Source organism: Vombatus ursinus, unplaced genomic scaffold, assembly GCF_900497805.2.
Source record: "Vombatus ursinus unplaced genomic scaffold, bare-nosed wombat genome assembly UNPS02000749.1, whole genome shotgun sequence".
NCBI classification, from domain to species: domain Eukaryota; kingdom Metazoa; phylum Chordata; class Mammalia; order Diprotodontia; family Vombatidae; genus Vombatus; species Vombatus ursinus.
The window spans coordinates 10,974,877-10,993,695 of record NW_020940527.1 but is presented as its reverse complement, the minus strand read 5'-3'; the positions used below and the strand labels follow the sequence as shown (position 1 = coordinate 10,993,695).

Genomic DNA, 18,819 nt, shown 5'->3' with positions numbered 1-18,819 from the left:
AGGAAAAAAATCAGAAAGAGCCCCTGGCTGCTTAAAGTTCTTTTTCTCCCTCAATTTAACAAATATTAATTCAGTTAATCCACACACATTAAGGGTCTACTATGTTCCAGGTACTGTACTAGGCACCAGGGATATAAAGATAGATGGGAAACAACCCCTTCTAACGTAAGGAGCTCACCTTTTACTAGAGTTTGAAAGGCCAGTCCCAACTCAGGCCTCCATTGTCCTTCAAGAAACAAGATAGCCTCATGCAAAGGCTACCTATTATCTCCGTTTCACAGTGAATCTGGTCTCCTCAAGGGCTTGGGAGTGTTTCTGCTTTCCCTTTGTATGTACAGGGCTTAACACGGAGCCTGCCTGGCACACAGTAAACACCCAAATGTTTACTGATGGATGGACTGATTGTGTCTTTTCTCCTTAGCCAGACTGCAAGTTTGACCGGGGAGAGACTATGTCTTCAACTTCCCGGGTCCTCCTACTGTGCCTAGCACAGAGAAAGCAAGCACGCAATAAAAACTTGCTGAAATAAACTGGTCCCAGGGCTCTGCCTTATTTCCTACTCTTTGGCTAAATCAGCCATACGCAGATGGCAGGGGGCCATCTGACTCCTCCTCGTTCTCGGGCAAAGGCCAAATCCTCCCCTGCACCCATGATGACTTATGCTTACGACTGAGCTCAAATGGAGACATGTTGACCCAAGCAGTGAAGCTTGGGTCACTGGAGCGTTTCCAGCTATTATGTGAACAGAGGCTGGGAGGGGAAGTTTTTTAGAAAGGAGGAAGGCTATCCAACAGCTTGGAAAAACTGGCACTATCTCTACCAACCCTGCAGAGTTCAACACATTCATTTCTTTTTACCCACTTTCCTATCTGGCTCCATCTTTGTTCTACCTGACTAGAGAAAATTGTTGTTATTCAGTTGTTTCTGTTTTTTTTTGTTTTTGTTTTAGCAAAGATACTGGAGTGGTTTGCCATTTCCTTCTCCAGCTCACTTTACAGATAAGGAAACTGAGGCAAACAGAGTTGAGTAACTTGTTTAGGGTCACACAGTTAGTAAGTGTTTGATATTTGAACTCAGGTCTTCCAGAGTCCAGGACCAGTGCTCTATGCACTGCACCACCCAGGTGCCCTACAGAGAGGATTCCAAAAATCCAAATGCCCCACCGTCCCCTCACATCACATCCACTCAGCTCCGAACCTGGGGCTGGTTTCTCTGAGCCCAGGGAGAGGCAGAGGCAGCGTGTTGGAGAGCAGAGAGTAGACCACATCCCACACTGTTCTACTCACTTGGAGGTGGGGGCAAAGCGCTGATATTTGGCTTAATGTCAGGAGGGAATGGTGGTTTGACATCCTGGCTGGGAGACAGATATGGAGGGATACTGCTCCCAGGAGTCATGGGTGGGGTTGGGTTTCCTGGAACAGGTGAGTGAGGGTAATTTGCCACAGGTACTGGCCTAGAAGGCTGAAGAGAAACAGAAATCATTTGTGTATTATTCCAGTAGCAAGGAGACACAACCTTTCTCTTTCTCTGTCTTTCTTTCTCTTCCTAAAGTTCCTCCAGGAAAACTCCCTCACTGGCCATGCTCTCCTGAGCAGCCCAGAGAGGAACTGTTGGCCAGTTTCTGGAGTTGGAAGCCAGCTTCTCCACACCACATTTCCCCCACCCCATAATTATCTCTTACATTTCTACACAGAAGTAAAGACTTTAAAAAGTTTCATTCCATCCCTATCCCTCCATCGAGGTTCTGTCCCACATAGTACGTACCCCACCCCCCTCTACCAGTAGCTCATATGCAGATATATGTTTATCCAAATGAGCACTTACCCTGTTAACATTTCCTTGGCTATAGTTACTGTAGCTGCTTCCCGAGAAGGTGTTACTCTGTCCATTAAACTGATCTGGCTGTTAAAGTAGAAGAGATGAGGTTGTGACTGCACATCGTAAAATGGAATGCGCTGCTCAGCCCTCATTCCCCTCCTGATCCCCCCCGATCCCCCTCGAGCAGACGCCCATCTGTCCAGCACCAACTCTAGGAAGACGAAGAATGAGACAGAGAGCACTGTGGATTTTCCACAGCAGCTTCAAGTTCCCAAAGTGCTCTCTCAGAGCAGCTCTGGAAGAGCGGGCTCTTTGAATTTTATTATCCTCATGTGAAAGATGAGGCACCTGGGGCTCAGAGGGTTAAGTGATTTCTCAAGCTCACACAGCTAGTCACCGTCAGAGCCAGGATTGGAACTAGGTCTCTTGTGACTTCAAGCCAAGGCCTTGCTCTTTCCACTCCTTAGGCTACGGCAAGCCCCTTGAAGGCAAGGACGGGGTCTGTGTCATCTCTCTCTGAAGCTGTGGGCAGACAGTTGTAAAATCTGTCTGGGCCAGAGTAGCATGGATTCTGGTGTCTTTTCTGCCCTGTCAACAGGTAGGAACAAAATGGGTTTCGCTAAATAATGTTCCCCCTTCTGCGCCCACAGTGGCTTCGGTGGATGGATAATGCCATAGAAGAAAACATAAGAGAAATGGGGTGTCCAGAATGGGGGGCAGTTGGTGCTTTCTTCCTGAATGATCTTCCCCATGTTTTTTCTGGTCACCAATTCTTTAGAACTCTTAAAAATGGCTTTTACCGCATTTTGTTTTTGAGGTGAAGGAAAAGGGTAGGCAAGAAAAGATGGGTTACATCAACTGGGGAATGGCTGAACAAGTTGAGGTATATAATAATGTAATGGAATACTATTGTGCTATAAAAAATGATGAGCAGGTGGACTTCAGAAAAACCTGGAAAGACTTGTATGGACTGATGCTGAGTGAAGTGAACAGAACCAGGAGAACGTTGTATACAGTAACAGCCACATTGTGTGATGACTATCGTTGATAGACTTGGCCCTTCTCAGCAATACAAGGATCTAAGACATCTCCAAAGATCTCATGATGAAAAATGCTATCCACAACCAAAGAAAGAACTATGGAGTTTGAATGCAGATCGAAGCGTACTATTTGCTATTTTTTTTCTTATGTTTTGTTTTGTTTTCTTTCTTCTGGTTCCTCCTATTGGTTTTAATTCTTCCTTACAACATCACTAATGTGAAAGTATGTTTAATAGGAATGTATATGCATAGATTGTGTGCCATCTTGGGGAGGGAGGGGGAGAAAAATTTAAAACTCAAAAGCATATAGAAGTGATTTTGAAAACTAAAAATAATTTAATTTTAAAAAAGAAATAAAAAAGATGGGTTAAATGATTCTCTGCCTCAGCTTCTCTAAAATCAGCAAATGGTAGCCACAAAAAGCACACATCAAAGCCAGCCGGATTGCCCCAAATGAAAGAAAAGAGAAGCTGTCCAGGATACTTGAATGAGCCAATAAAGTTGGGGCTCCTTAGGCACACTTTCAAAAACCCTCGGGCATGTCAGGGGAGGGCCAAGATTCTGCTCAGGAGTTGGCATTTCCAATCTGCCAAACCTATCTAGCTACAGGCAAGAATAAGAGACCTTGTTGATCTGAGCAGTGCAGAAAGTCCCCGGTCCCTGGGAGGATGTGAAGAGCCAGACTTACCTTGTAATACTGCCCCATGTTGACTGTCGGGGGTGGGTACTGCCCTGTGCTCTGCTGGCTTGGCATCCGCTGCCCAGGATAGCTGGGAGACGTGATAGGTCTTGGAGGGTTGGGGGTCGGGTACTGACCAGGTTGGGTTGGGAACTGGCTATTTGGTCCATATTGCTGGTTTCCATAGTTGGGCTGTATCCCAAAAGAAATGGGAAAAGAGGGAGAGAATGATTGTCAAAAGCCTAGTGGTATCTTACACAATGCTAAAGAAGATAGAATAACTTCCTGCTGAATACTAGATAGTCATTCCCAGCTTCACACTTTGACCTATGCTAATTTCCTCCTCAGATTGTCCTTTCCAATGAGAAAACCAACTGCTTCTTCCTGAAGACCCCCTCACGTCCCAGGCTCCCCCTGAAGCCTTCCCAGCTAATATTTCCCTCCTCTGAACTCATATAGCACATTCCTGTCTGTACCACTAGAGATCTCTCATTGTTTCATATATGTTAGTCTTTTCTACCCCACTAGATTTTATACTCCTTGAAAGCAAAGGCTAGGATTTATCCTTTTATAATCCCTACTGTGAATAATAATAATAATGATAGCCAGCATTTCTAATATAGAGCTTTTATGGTTTTAAAAAGTTTTTATGTATGTTGCCCAATCGGATACTTATAACAGCCCTGAGAAGTCAATGATATGATTATCCCCATTTTATAGATGAGGAAACTTCTCTGAGAAGTTAAGTGATTGGCCCCAATCACAGAACTCCAAGGCTAGCCCTCTATCCACCATGTCACTTGGCACATAGCTGGGTGTGGGGAGGAGTTGCCAAGAGTTTTATAAAGGACTCATTTAAGAACAGAAAATCCTATTCTCTTTTGCACAGAGTTACCTACATTGTTACAAGTGACATGCACGAGTTACAGTGAAGACACAATGTCTCTCTGGTAGACAGTAATCTCCAGGGGGGGTACAATTTACAAACCTTCCCACAAGTGCCTGATCCTAGGGCTGCTTAGCCCATGTGGGGCTGAGCACATGGTTATTACAGACACTCACTGATTTCCATGGAACTGAGTGAGTGGGATGGAGTTGTGGGCCCAGGTAAACCCAATCCTCAGGCTGTGTCCACAGCAGGGGAAAAGAGGGCCCCACTATGCTTGGCCCTTCCTAGTTGGGAAGCACTTTGAAAAATATTGAGGTTCTTTCGGATTGGACTTGGGATTTCATTAATGTGGAGAACTCCTGGTGAGGAACTTCCTTCTATCAAGGCAGAAGAGCTCTTGTTCTACAATTTATAGTTTTAAAAAGTTGCTTGGAGGCCAGGGCAGGTGTGGGTGGGTGGGTTTTTTCCCCACTTTTCCTTTTTTTTGGGGGAGGGAGGGGGGTGAGGCAACCAGGGTTAAGTGACTTGCCCAGGGTTACACAGGTTGGAAGAGTCAAGTGTCTGAGGCCAGATTTGAACTCAGGTCCTCCTGACTCTAGGACCCGTGCTCTACCCACTGTGTCACCTATCTGCCCCTAGTGGGTGGATTTTGAGATTAAATGACTCACCCAGGAGTAAACAGTAGCTGTAAAACCATAAAAGCTCTACATTAGAAACACCAGCTATCATCATCATCATCATCATCATCATCATTATTATTATTGTTACTAGATACAGTAGGGATTATAAAAGGAGATTTGAATCCAGGCCTTCCCTAGTTCTTTCTCTACTATGCAATGCTGTCTCTCTTTAAATTTAAAATAATTAACTGACTTATCAAAAACAATGTTTTTTTTTAATTCTTGATTTATTATTTATTTTTAATACCCTTTTCTTTTTAAATTTTGAGTTCCAAATTCTCTTCCTCCTTCCCATCCTTTCCCCTACTGAGAAGACAAGCAATATATCACTGATTATACACGTCATCAATAATGCTGAATGAACCTCAGTTTAACCAAACATATAGTAAACCTGGTTAAATGTCAAACAATTAAATAATTCCATGACTGAATAATTTCAACTCCAATACTCCAAACTTTTCAGTCACTGCTTCTCTCTAAGGGTCCACCAGGATTCTTTGTTCTCTACATCCTCTTTTCCCCCTTTATGGACACAGTTATTAATCAGTAATTATTCATTATATTTTATGTGATATTGTATGTATTATTGTTTATAATAATGAATAATATCTCTTAATAATTAATGGGGCAGCTAGGTGGTTCAGTGAATAGAGAACTGGGACTGGAGTCAGAAAGATCTGAGTTCAAATGTGACCTCAGACATTAGCTATGTGACCCTGGGCAAATCACTTATTCCCTATTTGCCTCAGTTTCTCATCTATAAAACAGGGACACCCTGGACAAGGAAATGGCAAATCACTCCAATACCTTTGCCAAGAAAACCCCATGGACAAATGCCTGTGGTATCACGCTGAGTCAGAAACAACTGAACAACAATCTCATAATTAACAATAATAATAATAATTAACCTCTCCTTCTGCCTCCACTGTTTTCTATTTACCTAGTTTCCTAACGCTCTTTCTGGCCTTCTTTCTATCACACCCTGCCAGCCTTCATTGTGTCTGGCATTTTGTTCCCTGACCTCTCCTCACTGAACTGTTCCCCCAAGGCTGGGCATTCCATTTCTTTCCAGTCCTTTTTCATGACAAATGCTGCTGCTCTGAAAACCTCTGGACAGTGAGCCCTTTGTCTGTTTTGTTGTTGATGGCACTTGTAGGCTATCTGCCCAATGACGGAATTCTGGGTCAAAGGGTGGGATGGTTTCTTTAACTTTTCCTTCCTATGAGCAGTCAGGCACACCTCACTTTGAGGCTGGCCCTGACGGATGGTGTGGGGTCTGGAATCCATATCGTATGAAGGAAAGCTGAGGCGTCTGCAGATTGGAAAGACTGTGGAGGTGGGGAGGGGTGCTACTCACGAGACTCTGCAAATCTTTTTTGAGCTGCGTAGGTGGTGTGGTAGATAGAATGTTGGGCATGGAGTCAGGAAGACCTGAGTTTAAGACCTCAGATCCTTAGTTAGCCATATGACTGTCCAAGTCATTTGACTTCTATCTGCCTCAGTTACCTTAACTACGAAATGGGGATAATAACAGCACTTACCTCCCAGGGTTGTTGGAAGGATCAAATGAGGTATTTACAAGAAGGCTTAGCACAGTGCCTGGTACACAGTAGGTGTTATATAAATGCTTATTCACCTCACCATGTAATTTAGAGATTAGATGTGTTGCACATTGATCGATCCAGAAGTAGGTCTAATTAGTAGAAATTATGGGGAGGCTAATTTTGGCTCAATATAAGGAAGAACTTTCAAATAACTCGAGTTTTCCAGTAATGGAATAGGCTGCCAAAGTAGGTGGTGAGCTTCCCATCACTGGAAACATTCAAGCAGAGGCATCAGAGACGCTACCGGGAAGATGACTTCATGGGCTGAGGAGGGGGCATGGACAGGATGACCTCTAAGGTCCCAATCAACTCTATGTTTTATGATAACAAATTGCAAAAAAGGGGTCATTGTTCTGAGGCAGGGTGAGGCAGCATGAGTCTGGAATACGTAGGGAAGCAGAGAATGATCTGTCTATATCAAGCATTTAATAGCCATGAAGTGCTGTTTAATGAAGACAATGATTAATTTATTAAAAATAATCGGTCACCACCAGCCCCCCTGGCCTGGCAGCTGAAAACTGGTAAGTCATACGGTGGCACCTCCTGAGTTCACATCAGGCTAATTACGGCAGACACCATTACTCGGCTATTGTCCTCTGAGCCCTTTCTTACAGCTGGTTTGTTCCTGAGGAGCTGGGCAAGGAGACGTGTCTGGGCTCAAACAACAGTGGGCACAGAGAAGATGAAAGGGGACGGGGGAGGAAAGAGATCCCACAAAGCTCTGGAGATGTAAGCGGATAGGCACAGAATTTGTGGCACTCAACAGAAAAGTTGAGGGAGCAAATGCTTTCTCCTAGGGTGGCACTGAGTCTCTGGAATCGGCAAAGGTGCTGATGGGAAATGTTAAGCACCTGCTATATGCCAGGCCCCGTGCTAAGCTCTGAGGACAAAAAGGAAGGCAAAAAAGCTGACAGCATGCTCTCCTCTTTCTGAGCCTGGAGACTTTGAAACATCTTTCCCTTCTTCTGATGCCTCCACTACTTTCTCCATTTTGGGACACGAGATGGTAATGATTAGAACTCAGATCTTCTTGACGTCAAGGCCAACACTATCCACTCCACCACCTAGCTACCTGATTTGTGGCCAACTTGCTGTCTAATAACCACTTTTAGATAATAATGATTCTACTCAGCCTCCGAGTCACATCTCCCAAGAAACCACTGTCCTTTTTTCTGATATACCAAATTAACAATCCCTGACATTTGTAAGGCAGTTTGTACTTTTCAAAGCCCGTAAGGTCATCTGACTCTTCTAACAGCACCGTAAATTAGGGAGGTGAAGTATTATCATTGCTATTTTACAGGTAAAGAAATTGAGGATTAGAAAAGCTAAGTGACTTAGCCAAGGTCTCATAGCTAGTGGGCCGCAGAGCCCAGTCTAGAATTCAGGTCTCCTGATTTTTATTCTTATTTCTGCCCATCTCTGGGGCCATGAAAGCCACATGCCTGGGACAAGCACAATTCACCCTACCCATCCTGCATCATCAGTGTGGTTCCCTCCCTTCTCCTGCTCCCAGATCACTCACTTCTCCTGGGTACGGTCTCTTTATGCTCTGGATGGGAAGAGACTGGGGTCGGGGACCTGGATAGGCCTGCTGCGGCATTCTCTGTCCATGTGCGCTGAAGGGGCTGATCCCAGGAGGCCGGGGTTGGTTCATGCCCATGGGGGGGCCACTCATATTGGTAGGTGTCATGCCGGCAGGTATATTGGTGGGATTCATGGTCCCACTCATGGAGGCAGGCCCTCGGGGCCCGGGCTGGTTCATGAACTGGCTGTTGTACGCCTGAGTCGGACCCATCTGGAAAGAGGAACAGACCTTCAACGGGAGAAGAAGAAGAAGAAGAAAAAAAGGATAAAATGTGACATGCATTGAAAGTGTGAGGGAGGGAGGGATGAAGGGGAAGGAAGCCGAGGGATGAGGGGTGGGAGATGGGGTGCGTTTTCCTGAGTTGCTGCCATCCCTTTCCCAGGCCTCTGAGGTCAGAGAAAGGCGGAGAGTTACCAAGGGTAAAGGGAGAACGGGCCTATCATGCTCTGGGCATCCCAGCCCCATCCTCTCCAAAGTCCCCAAAGAGGAACGGGAAGAGCCCCAGCAGTGGAGAGAGGGAAGAGCTGGTCACCTCCATGCACAGGCAGCATTCTCTGGGGCAGGCAAGCGGGGATGGTGCAGGGGAGGGGGGGAGCAGTGGAGACCAGGGAAGGAAATGGGGTGTGAGTGACTGGGAGGGTAGGCGGATGAAGTACAGGAGAGGGTGGAGGCAGGCCACTGTCCCAGGCACGGACAGACGAGCCAGGAGCAGACTATGCTGGTGAGCATGAAGATGGGCTGTCCAGATAAGTGACAGCTCGGGGCCCCCTTTCCTCAGGGCCAAAGCCAGGCTTGCTCTTGATCCTCAGTCAGTGGGAGAGCACAGAAAATCCACAAAGCGTGTTTCAGCCACAACTCCGAACTCCCTTCCCCTTCCTAACTCTCCCCGAGTAGAGCCTGCCTGGTACGTGTTCTATCCCTTTGAGCACTGTATTTGTCCCTTCCCTATTCCCCTCTTCTCACACCTTAAACCAGGGCCTAAAAGCATTAAGGGAAGAAAAGCAGAGGCAAAGGCCTGCATCACTCAAGTCCCAGAATAACCGAGACAGGGCTAGAGTTCACAGGGAACAGGTGGGATGAGGTGGGTTCCCCCCCCCCAAATATGCCATAACATGGTGAAGACAGAGTCAGTCATGTGGATACACACAAACACAGTCCAAACACACACAAAATACATGCAGACATATGCATCTGTTGCTCTAGTGAATGCCCCCTGGTCTCTAAGCTGTGTTCTTAAGGACAAAAGGGAAGGCAGAAACCCTTACCGGTCCATACTGATTCATGTCCTTGTTCTGGGTCTCCTGGAGAGCTGCTACTGTGGCAGTGGCTGTGGCCGTGGCTGTAGCTGCCGCCGCCGCCACTGCAGCTGCCGCCGCAGCCGCTGCTGGCTGAGTGAAGTCTGCGGGTGGCCGGGTATGAGGAGGGATCCCCATGCCCGCAGGGGCATTGGGACCACCGGGGTAACTGCCAGGGAGAGAAGAAAGAAAGAATTAAAGACAGCTGGCAAAGGGGACTTGCTTGGAAACCAACCCAACGATGGATGGGGTCAGAGTTAGATCGGGGCAAGGCTGACTGAGATGTGGAGACACTTGTTTAAATTCCCTGTGGTACAAGGGAGGGAAGGGAGCCCTTCTGGGGCAGACATAATGATGCTTGGAGGGTTAGAAACCAGAAGTCACAGACTTTGCTCTACCCCGATTCACAAATCCTAGAGGCAGTATGGTACACTCGAACGAGCACTGGTCTTGTAGGCAAAAGTGAAGGGTGAAAATGGTCAAACGTCTATTAAATGCATACTCTGTGCCAGGCATTGTGCTAAGTGCTTTACAGATATTGTCTCCCTTGATTCCCACAACAACCCTGGGAGGTAGGTGTTTTATTATCATCCTCATTTTACAGTTAAGGAAACTGAGGCAAACAGAGGTTAAGTGACTTGCCCACAGTCACACAGCTTGGAAGTATCCGAGGTTGGCTTTGAACTCAGGTCTTCCTGCCTCCAGGTCTACTGTTCTCTCCACTGTGTCATTTGGCTGCCTCTAGGATTTGACTCCTGGGTCTGATACTTAACACTTGTGTGATCTTGGGCAAAATCCCTTAACATCTCTGGGTCATTTTCCCCAACAGTAAAAGAAGAGGGCTGGCCTTTAAAGACCCTACCAGCTCTAAATCTATGAGCCCATGAACCTATAAACTCCTTCACACATATGCTTCCTGGAGTACACTCTAAAAAAATAAATTGAGTTATATCTAGCTTTAAAAAAAAAAAAAAGTTTTGGAGAGGTGATGTGGATAAAGCTGGGCCCAGAGCCAGGAAGATCTGGGTACAAATCTTACCTCTGACACTCACTGCCTTTGTGACTATGGGCAAATATCACTTAACTTCTCTGGAGTATAAACTGTAGGATGGTTTTAATTTGCTTTAGTGAAGGGAGTCTTCACAATGGGAGTTCCTATAGCCACCTTGACATACTGATGTGGCCAACCACTAATGTATTGCAGTTATGTTTCAACACACAAGATGTAACCTGTGGTACAGTCACAACTAATGTCCTCATAGGATTCTGGTGCAAAGAACACGGGATTCAGAATTGGAATACCTGGGTTTGAATCCCAGATTTAACACTTCCTAGGTATGGAGCCAAAGGAAATTCACTTAACTTCAGTTAGTTTCCTGGTTTATAAAATAAGGATAGTAATTGTTTATACTACTTATCTCAGAGGATTGTGGGGAAAGTGCATTGTAAATAGTACAAGGCTATAGACATGTGAGCTGCTGTTATATGAGACATTTTAAATTTATAAGGGCAGGACATGTGTCCTAAGGTATTTTTTTAAAAGTCTGTTAATTGTCTGACATAAAAGGAATCAAACACCAGTATGCTGGGGTGGGCAGGGAGCTATATTTGGGATCAAAGAACTAGTGTTAGAATGAAAGTTTTCCAGTAATACTCCCCATCCTCAAAAAAACACGGTAGACAGGGACCTTTGAGACCTGCCCTCCGGCTGCTAGGTCTTAAAAGAAACTGGAAGTCTTGGAGGGCAGAAAGCAAGAGAGAACAGCAAAGCCCAGGCTTTCCCTTTCTTTTCCTCCCTTTGCTAAAGTACCCTCCAGGGGAGTACTGTAAGTCACAGAAACTGTACAGATTATAAGAAGGATGATCCACCTGGTAAGTAAGTGTACGTGTGTGGGGGTTGGGAGTGGGCATGAGGAGGGCCAAGAAGTCAATTCTTTGGCATGTACTAATCTGTAAATAAAACTCTAATATTTTTGAAAAACAATCATTATTGACCAAGAACTTTCTTGTTGACCTAAGGCAAGAACTGAGGTGTCAATTATGCTAATTACTTGTGTGATCTTGGGAAAGTCACCTAACCACTCCCTCTCCATTCCTTCACATGTAAATCTAAGCAGTTGAATTAAATGTCTCCAACGATAAGCCTATGCACATCCAGGCCATGAAATAGGTTGATTTGCTTTATAGGTTCAGAGTACTGAAGAAATCCAAGGTGGGGACAGGCTTCCAAATGTCCACTTGTGGCATACCCACCAAAGGGGGCATGTGAGATGATGGTGTCACTTCCACAGTCTATCCAACTCACAGAATGAAAAGGTCTAAAAATATACACAGTCAGGGTGAGTTAGAAACTCTAGTGCCACCCCTTCTAAGAGCTGTCACCACAGCCTAGAAGGGTAGAGTATTGGCTTGAAGGTCTGCCACACCAAAGGAATGACTGATGAATTGGGGGGGGAAAACCCCAAAACTCACATTTATGAAGCACCTACTATGTGCCACACACTATGCTACGCTCTAGAAATAACAAATACAAAAGCAAAGATAGTCCCTGCCCCCAAGGAGCTTACATTCTAACAGGGAAAGTCACACATGTAGGTGAATGAAAAAAACAAAAAAATACAAAACATTTGCCTCTTCTATCCTGGGGAAATGCCCCCTTAAGATGTTCGTGCCCTTCTCAGCTTCTTTCTTTCTTTCTCTGCTCTGAAACCACAGGCTCTCTGAAAGCTCTGAGTTTTTTTTTTTCCCCACAAGAAAACCTTGTTCCTAATTCTTCAAATCAGAAGTCACATCAGAATTTTCATCACTTCATAGAATCCTAAAGTTGGGAGAGATCAAAAGGATTACCTGCTCTACCCAGTGCCCTCGGCAACGTCCTTGATAAGTCACCATCCAGCCTTCACTTAAAGATTTCCAATAATAGACAACCCAATAGCTCTGGAGGCATCCCATTCCACTTTTAAACAGCTCCAATTGTTAAGAACTTATCCCTCAGAGAGAGACAAAATCTTCTCCTCTCCAATATCCATCCTATTGCTTCTGGTTGTGCCTTCTGGGACCAAGAAAAACAAAGCTACTAATCTTCCATGCCATCCCTCTGAATTCTCCAAGACCATTCTCATGACCTCTACATCCCCAGGTTTTCTTTTCTCCTAATTCTTTCACCAATTCTCATCTGGCATGATCTCCAGTCTTTTCGCCAACTTGATTGCCCTCTGCTGGATGTCGTTCCTTAAATGTGGTGCCCATAAACAGACATGATATTCCAGACAGAGGCTGACCAGGGCAGAGCACAGAGGACCTGGAACTTCTGGACACTCTGCTCTGGACACTATGCTTCTATTAATGTGATTTAATTATTTCGTTAGCTTTGTTTTTTTACTTCATGTCAGATAGCTGACATATTTAGTTACAGTCCAATTACAGTGGATAGAGCACTGGGCTTGGAGTCAGGAAAACCTGAGTTCAAATCCAGCCTCAGACACTTATTAGCTGTGTGACCCTGGGCAAGTCACTTAACCTTGTTTAACCTCAGTTTCATCATCTGTAACATAACCTGGAGAAGGAAATGGCAAACCATTTCAATATGTTTGCCAAGAAAAATCCCAAATGGGGTCATAAAGAGTTGACTGAAAAATGACTGAACAACTGATCATTTTTGCAAAAACAACTACCTTGTCCACACCTCCCCCATGTTGTATTTATGAAGTTGTTTTTTTAAACCCAAGTACAGAACTTTATACCTATCCTTTATTAAATTTCCTTATATTAGATACAGCTCATTACTCTAATCTGTCAAAGTCTTTCCAGATCTGGACTCTGTTACCCAGCAGGTCAACTATTCCCATCAGAAATTTTGACAAGGATGCCATCTATGCCTTCATCCAGGTCTCATTCTCTTCTCTATACAAACACTCGCACGGCATTTTGACTTTCCTGGCTCTGGGCTGATGCTAAGGTTCATGGTCAATAATGATTTTTGAGGAAAGGAAGGGAGTTATTACTATTATGACAAATTCTACAGGAAAATGGACGTATGATTGCTTGGCATGCCTCTTCTGTAAGGCCGCCAAACCCAAGTATAAATGTCTGGTCTAGATTATGCCATCGACCTTCAGGGTCCCCTGTTCTTCTCACCTGCCCCCGAACCCTCCACTGCCCGCGTAGTTGGGCCGCCCGTACATCCCCTGCTGGATGTAGGGCTGAGTGGAGCCCGCCTTGGCTGAGAACTGCTGCTGCTGTCCAGCAAACTGGGGGGAGTTGATGCCAGGATTGCTGGTCGTCATTCCAGATGCCATGGGGTTTCCGCCGGGATTCATAGGATTGTTGGCATTGGCCATGGGGTTTCCTAGGACCTGTGAAGAAAAATAATGGTCATACTGGTAACCAAAAGGGGGAAGAAGGAGAAATGATGAGGACATGTAAGAGGGAAGGAAGAAGGAAGAATGCCCCAGGGGAGGAGGAAAAGGAGGGAAGAAGTATTAGATTGTACCTTATGCTGTGCCCTATTTTATTGAGAGGGTGTTTCCTGTTAGGACAGACTGAAGATGAGGACTTGTTAGTCTAAATAACTGAAGGCTGAGAGAAGATATGTTTGAAACCTGTAGAAGTGTGGATACGGTAGTCAACAGATCCCAAAAGATGGGGAAGAAGAGGTCTTCTTTGAAACTCAAGTAAAGTACATAGAGAACAAATCAAATGAAGGTTTTCCCCCCCACAGCAGACCATAAACTTAATGAACTCATTAGTCTCAAGGAGACAGAAATACATTTGCTGAGAGTTCAGACACATTTCTGAATGACAGAGCCACGAATGGCTACTGAGAGGAAAGTGAGCCTTCTCTAAACTAGCAGGTGATGTCAAGGAGGACAACAGAGCCCTCTGTCAAAGCTGCTGTAGAGGACAGAGTCCTGGGCCCAGTGGACTGTGGCCTAAGGCTCAGTGGCATGTCCAATGTTGCCACGCTAATTCTGTCTTCTTAAACAAGGTCCTCGAGGGAAGGGACTAGAATTCATACTTCTGTATTTTATCCACAGTGCCTAGCATAAGAACGAGCAAACAGTAGGTGCTCAATAAAGACTGGGTGATTGAACAAGAGAAGAGAGGGAGAGAAGGGATGGTGGAAGGATTAGTATGTAGAAGAGGATAGGATATGCTCATTCACAGAGGCTTAAGTCACTTGATTTTGCAGTAGTCAATCCATCACGGGCAGATTAGTCAAAGAAGGTCTTCCAAAGCACGGTCCCTTAGTCCAGCCAGTGCTTCATTTGGCCCGTGACAAATGGGATGCCATGATTCTCGTGGAGCCAGTGAGTTTCGTTTGGGGTAAGGGACTAGCACCTACTAGACCACCATCCTTGTCATATCAAATCAATGTCAAGTGTTCTAGATTTAATCCACAGTGCAACTGAAGATCATCCTTCCCTCTGGAACTAGATTCCTTCCTAAGAGGAGGGCAAACAGGGGCAGGGTCTGATGATGGGAAAAGATTTTCTCCAGTGCTGATTCCTGGTTGAGTTAAAGAATACCCGAATGTACTTAAACCAAAGTATTTCCTAGCTAGATCACATCCTGGTGGCTTGGGGATGGCATTCCAAGCCCCTTGGAATGTAGGGATATTTAACTAGAGAATTTTCATAAGTGTGAAGGGTGAAGGAAGAATCAAGGAAGGGACAAGAGTCAAACTCTTACCTGGCTCTGGGACGTGTTAGTCACTCCCCAAACAGTAGTGACCACGGAAAGGGATCCTGGTGGCTGGTTGGTGTTCTGCTGCCAAGGAACAGAGTCATAGGGGAACGACCCATCACTGTAGGAGGAAACAGAGATACGGGGGGGCGACAGTTCTTCAGGGTATCTTAGGTAGCAGCGGCTCACTCCCAAGTACAGAGCCTGCACCTGGGGAGTCCATCTCCACAGACCTCAAGCCTGGAATGCAACATGGGCCCTGCCATGATGTGGCACAGGAGATGAGCTGCTGGTGGGAATATGACCTTACTCCTTGCTTCAAGACAGAAGAATTCAATCGTTCACCCCTGGATGTAATTCCAAGACTATAAGGGGAAAGAGGGGTGTAGTGGTGGGTTAAGCTACACATGAGAACACTGGCTAAAACACAGCAAGCATATTGAAACCTGGTGTCTTGGATTCTCCCTCTTTGACTCTCTCCCCTGAAGCATCTGGGCTCCAGGTGTTCCACAGAAGCCACTGGGAGAGGAGGGCCCGTGAGCCAGCCAGAGCCCCTAGGATTTTTCTCTAAGGGTCACTTAAACTGTTACCTGGCTCTTGATTAGAAGCCTAAACTGATGCGAAAGAGCAGCAGCTGGTCCCTGCTATGTAAAGCCAGGGGTTTGGCATCCAAGTGGCTGTGTCAAGGACAGCGGGAGAAATACAGAATCATAGAGAACTGGAGACAAAGCGTCCTCAGAAAACATCTAGTCAACAGCAGGGAATGTAGGTGATATAGAAACAAAAGACATCCATAAAAATTTATTGAAAAAAAATAAGCCTGACATCTCCCCTCCCATATTTTACAATGAAGGAAACTGAGGTTCGGAGGGTAAAGGACTAGCAAAGAACTTGGGACTAATCTTTTAAAAACAGTTTTCATCTTGATTGATGCTGTGCTCATGAACTTTCAAGGGCTTCCCCCCTGCCTACAGGATGAAGTTAAAATCCTGGGGCCTGACATTCAAGAATCTCCATAATGGGATTGCTACCTTCATTTCCACTACTTGCCTCCCACTTCTTTCCGGTGCCAGCCAAAGTGCCTCATCAGATCTGCTCCTCCCTACTCCTACAATTCTTCAACATATACCCCTTTTCACATATAGTAAACACCTGTGTGATGTCCAGCTCTCATTGTGCATTGATTCTGTTTCCCAGGCACTTGCGGGCAGTGAGAGCTTTCTCCCTCTAGTCAAAGGGGACGATTTTAACCTCAATTCCATTTCCTCTGACATCGCCTCCTTTGCTCCTCACCTCCCAGATCATGCCCTCATCATTTTACACCCAGAATACAGAAGCTATTGGTTTCCCTGCCCTTAATAGTTTACCCCTCCTATTTATACTAGCATTCATTTTCCTTAAATGCTCTTCTGTACAATCCCATTCTTCTTTCCTAGCCAAGAACCTTCATCTGCTCCCAGATGCCTTCAGAATCAAATCCAACCTCCTCAGCCAGGTAAGGTCTTCCACAATCTGCCCGTCATCTCTACCTTCAAAATTATTCCCTACACAAGCCCGTGAGCACTCTGACCTTTGCTTAATTTGATTCTCTCCCCTCCTTTCTAGCCTCATTATACATTATTCCCCTTCACACATTCTATGATCCAAGCAGAGGGGCCTTTTTGCTGTCCCTCACATACAACATTACACAGGCATTCTCTCAAGTCTAGACTATTCTTTCCCTTTTTAGAAATCCAAGCTTCCCTCAAAGCTTAGTTCAAGTTCTACTTCCTACCTGAGGACTCCTGCCCCACCACCATTGGTCACTGCCTAGATCACTATTTCTTTCTTTTTCTTTTCTTTTCTTTTTTTTTTTTGGCTAGGCAGTGGGGTTAAGTGACTTGCCCAGGGTCACACAGCTACTAAGTGTTATGTGTCTGAGGTCGGATTTGAACTCAGGTCCTCCTGAATCCAGGGCTGGTGCTCTATCCACTACGCCACCTAGCTGCCCCCCAGACCACTATTTCAGGAAAGTCTCAGCCACCATACTTAACTTCACTCTCTCTGCTATGGACATCTCCTAGCTGACCACCCCTTCCCACCATGGGTATATCCTACCCTCCCCTCTCCCCAGTTCTGGGGCTACGAACCTTCATCCCATCAACTCTGCCATTGTTCCTGGATGGCCTGTCAATATACTCCTCCAATGGCCCCCATGACCTTGAAAGGACCTTGTGAGGATCACTTTTCAAAACAAAGTGCTCCTCCCTGGTCATCACTCCCTTTTATATACTACTTACAGTATAGATTATATATCACTCCTTTTTATATACTACTATAGTAGTCACCCTTACTATAACGTAAGCTCTGGGAAGGCAGGAGACTACATTTGCTTTTGTATTTGCATTCTCAGCACATAGCACTATCCTTGGTACATGGTAAATGTTTGATGAATGTGTTTCCATTCATTCATTCCTCCTTTCCTGATCTTCCAGGTGCTAGTGCCTTCCAGGGAAATTACCTCCTAATTACTTTGTATCAATTTGACTAAATGTTGTTGCCCCAAAATAGAATGTAAGCTTCTTGAGGCAATGTTCTATCTTTGCATCTGCAGAGCCCAGCACAGCGCCTCAAACATAGCAGGCTTACTGATTAGTGAAATATTACCACTCCTGCAAGGCCTAGCTCAATTCCCAGGGCCTCTTTGAGGGCCTCTACAGCATATCTTATCTGCACCTTTCATTTGGCACTCAGCATATGCTGCCTGGTTTAGCTAATCATTCTTTTGGTCTATATATCTAGGTTAGCTTTGAGGGCAGGGACAGTGTTTTGGAGAGCTCTGTATTCTTGGCCTTTGTCCTTGATATGGAAGGGAATAATAGCTTGCAATGGATGAAGAGGAGGATGTAGAACTACATCTGCCAAGACTCCAGAGAGAGAGGGGGGCTAGGTAGATAGAAACCAGAGTCCCTAAATCTTCCAATAAAGATGACTTTATAAATGCTTCCCCACCAGAAACATGGGAACTGATGTCACTAGAGCAGACCCCCAAAAGAGAAGAAAACTTGCACCAGACCACCTGAATGTCTACTATCTGATTAAAAGCTTTCGGACAGGAGTGAGGTGAGCTAAGTATAAACACCAAACAGATCACCTTCCTTGGTTTAACTCATTTGGGTCAGTCATTCAAGTATAGTATGAAGGCCCCTGCTAAGACCTGGTATAGGAGAAGAAGGGTTAGCTCACCCTTTGCAGGAAATTCTAATGGGGGTCAGATGAATGACCAAGAAAGTTTTAGAAGGAATCCTCTCCTTCTGCTGAAAAATAGTGTCTCATTGATGGATTGGTTCATATGAAAGGTATCACAAAATCAAAGAGTCTATCTAGTGTAAACATCAGTGTTGGCACCTGTGCCTAAGTCCAACCCGGAGAGGAACCCCTTCTGCGGCATCCTCGATAAGCCAGAGCCCAACTCTGCCTGAAAATATCAAGTACAGGAGAACCCACCATCAATGGAGACAGAGTGTTTCACTATATGCTAATTAGTTCCACTAATTGCTAG

General features: G+C 45.3%; 1 protein-coding gene across 7 annotated transcripts in view; it reads right to left on the bottom strand.

Annotated features, from left to right (window-relative positions):
- ZMIZ1 (zinc finger MIZ-type containing 1) overlaps positions 1–18,819 on the bottom strand; it is a 439,562-nt gene that overhangs the window by 26,932 nt on the left and 393,811 nt on the right. For 6 of the 7 annotated variants that reach the window (XM_027858970.1, XM_027858962.1, XM_027858989.1 and 3 more), the window contains 7 exons: positions 15,285–15,399; positions 13,731–13,948; positions 9,564–9,762; positions 8,236–8,526; positions 3,547–3,729; positions 1,825–1,902; positions 1,287–1,461 (listed from right to left, as the gene is read on the bottom strand). In XM_027858970.1, coding sequence (XP_027714771.1) covers positions 1,287–1,461; positions 1,825–1,902; positions 3,547–3,729; positions 8,236–8,526; positions 9,564–9,762; positions 13,731–13,948; positions 15,285–15,399 — 1,259 coding nt within the window. The remainder of the gene's footprint in view (positions 1–1,286; positions 1,462–1,824; positions 1,903–3,546; positions 3,730–8,235; positions 8,527–9,563; positions 9,763–13,730; positions 13,949–15,284; positions 15,400–18,819) is intronic. The other variant, XM_027858979.1, reaches the window with a different exon arrangement.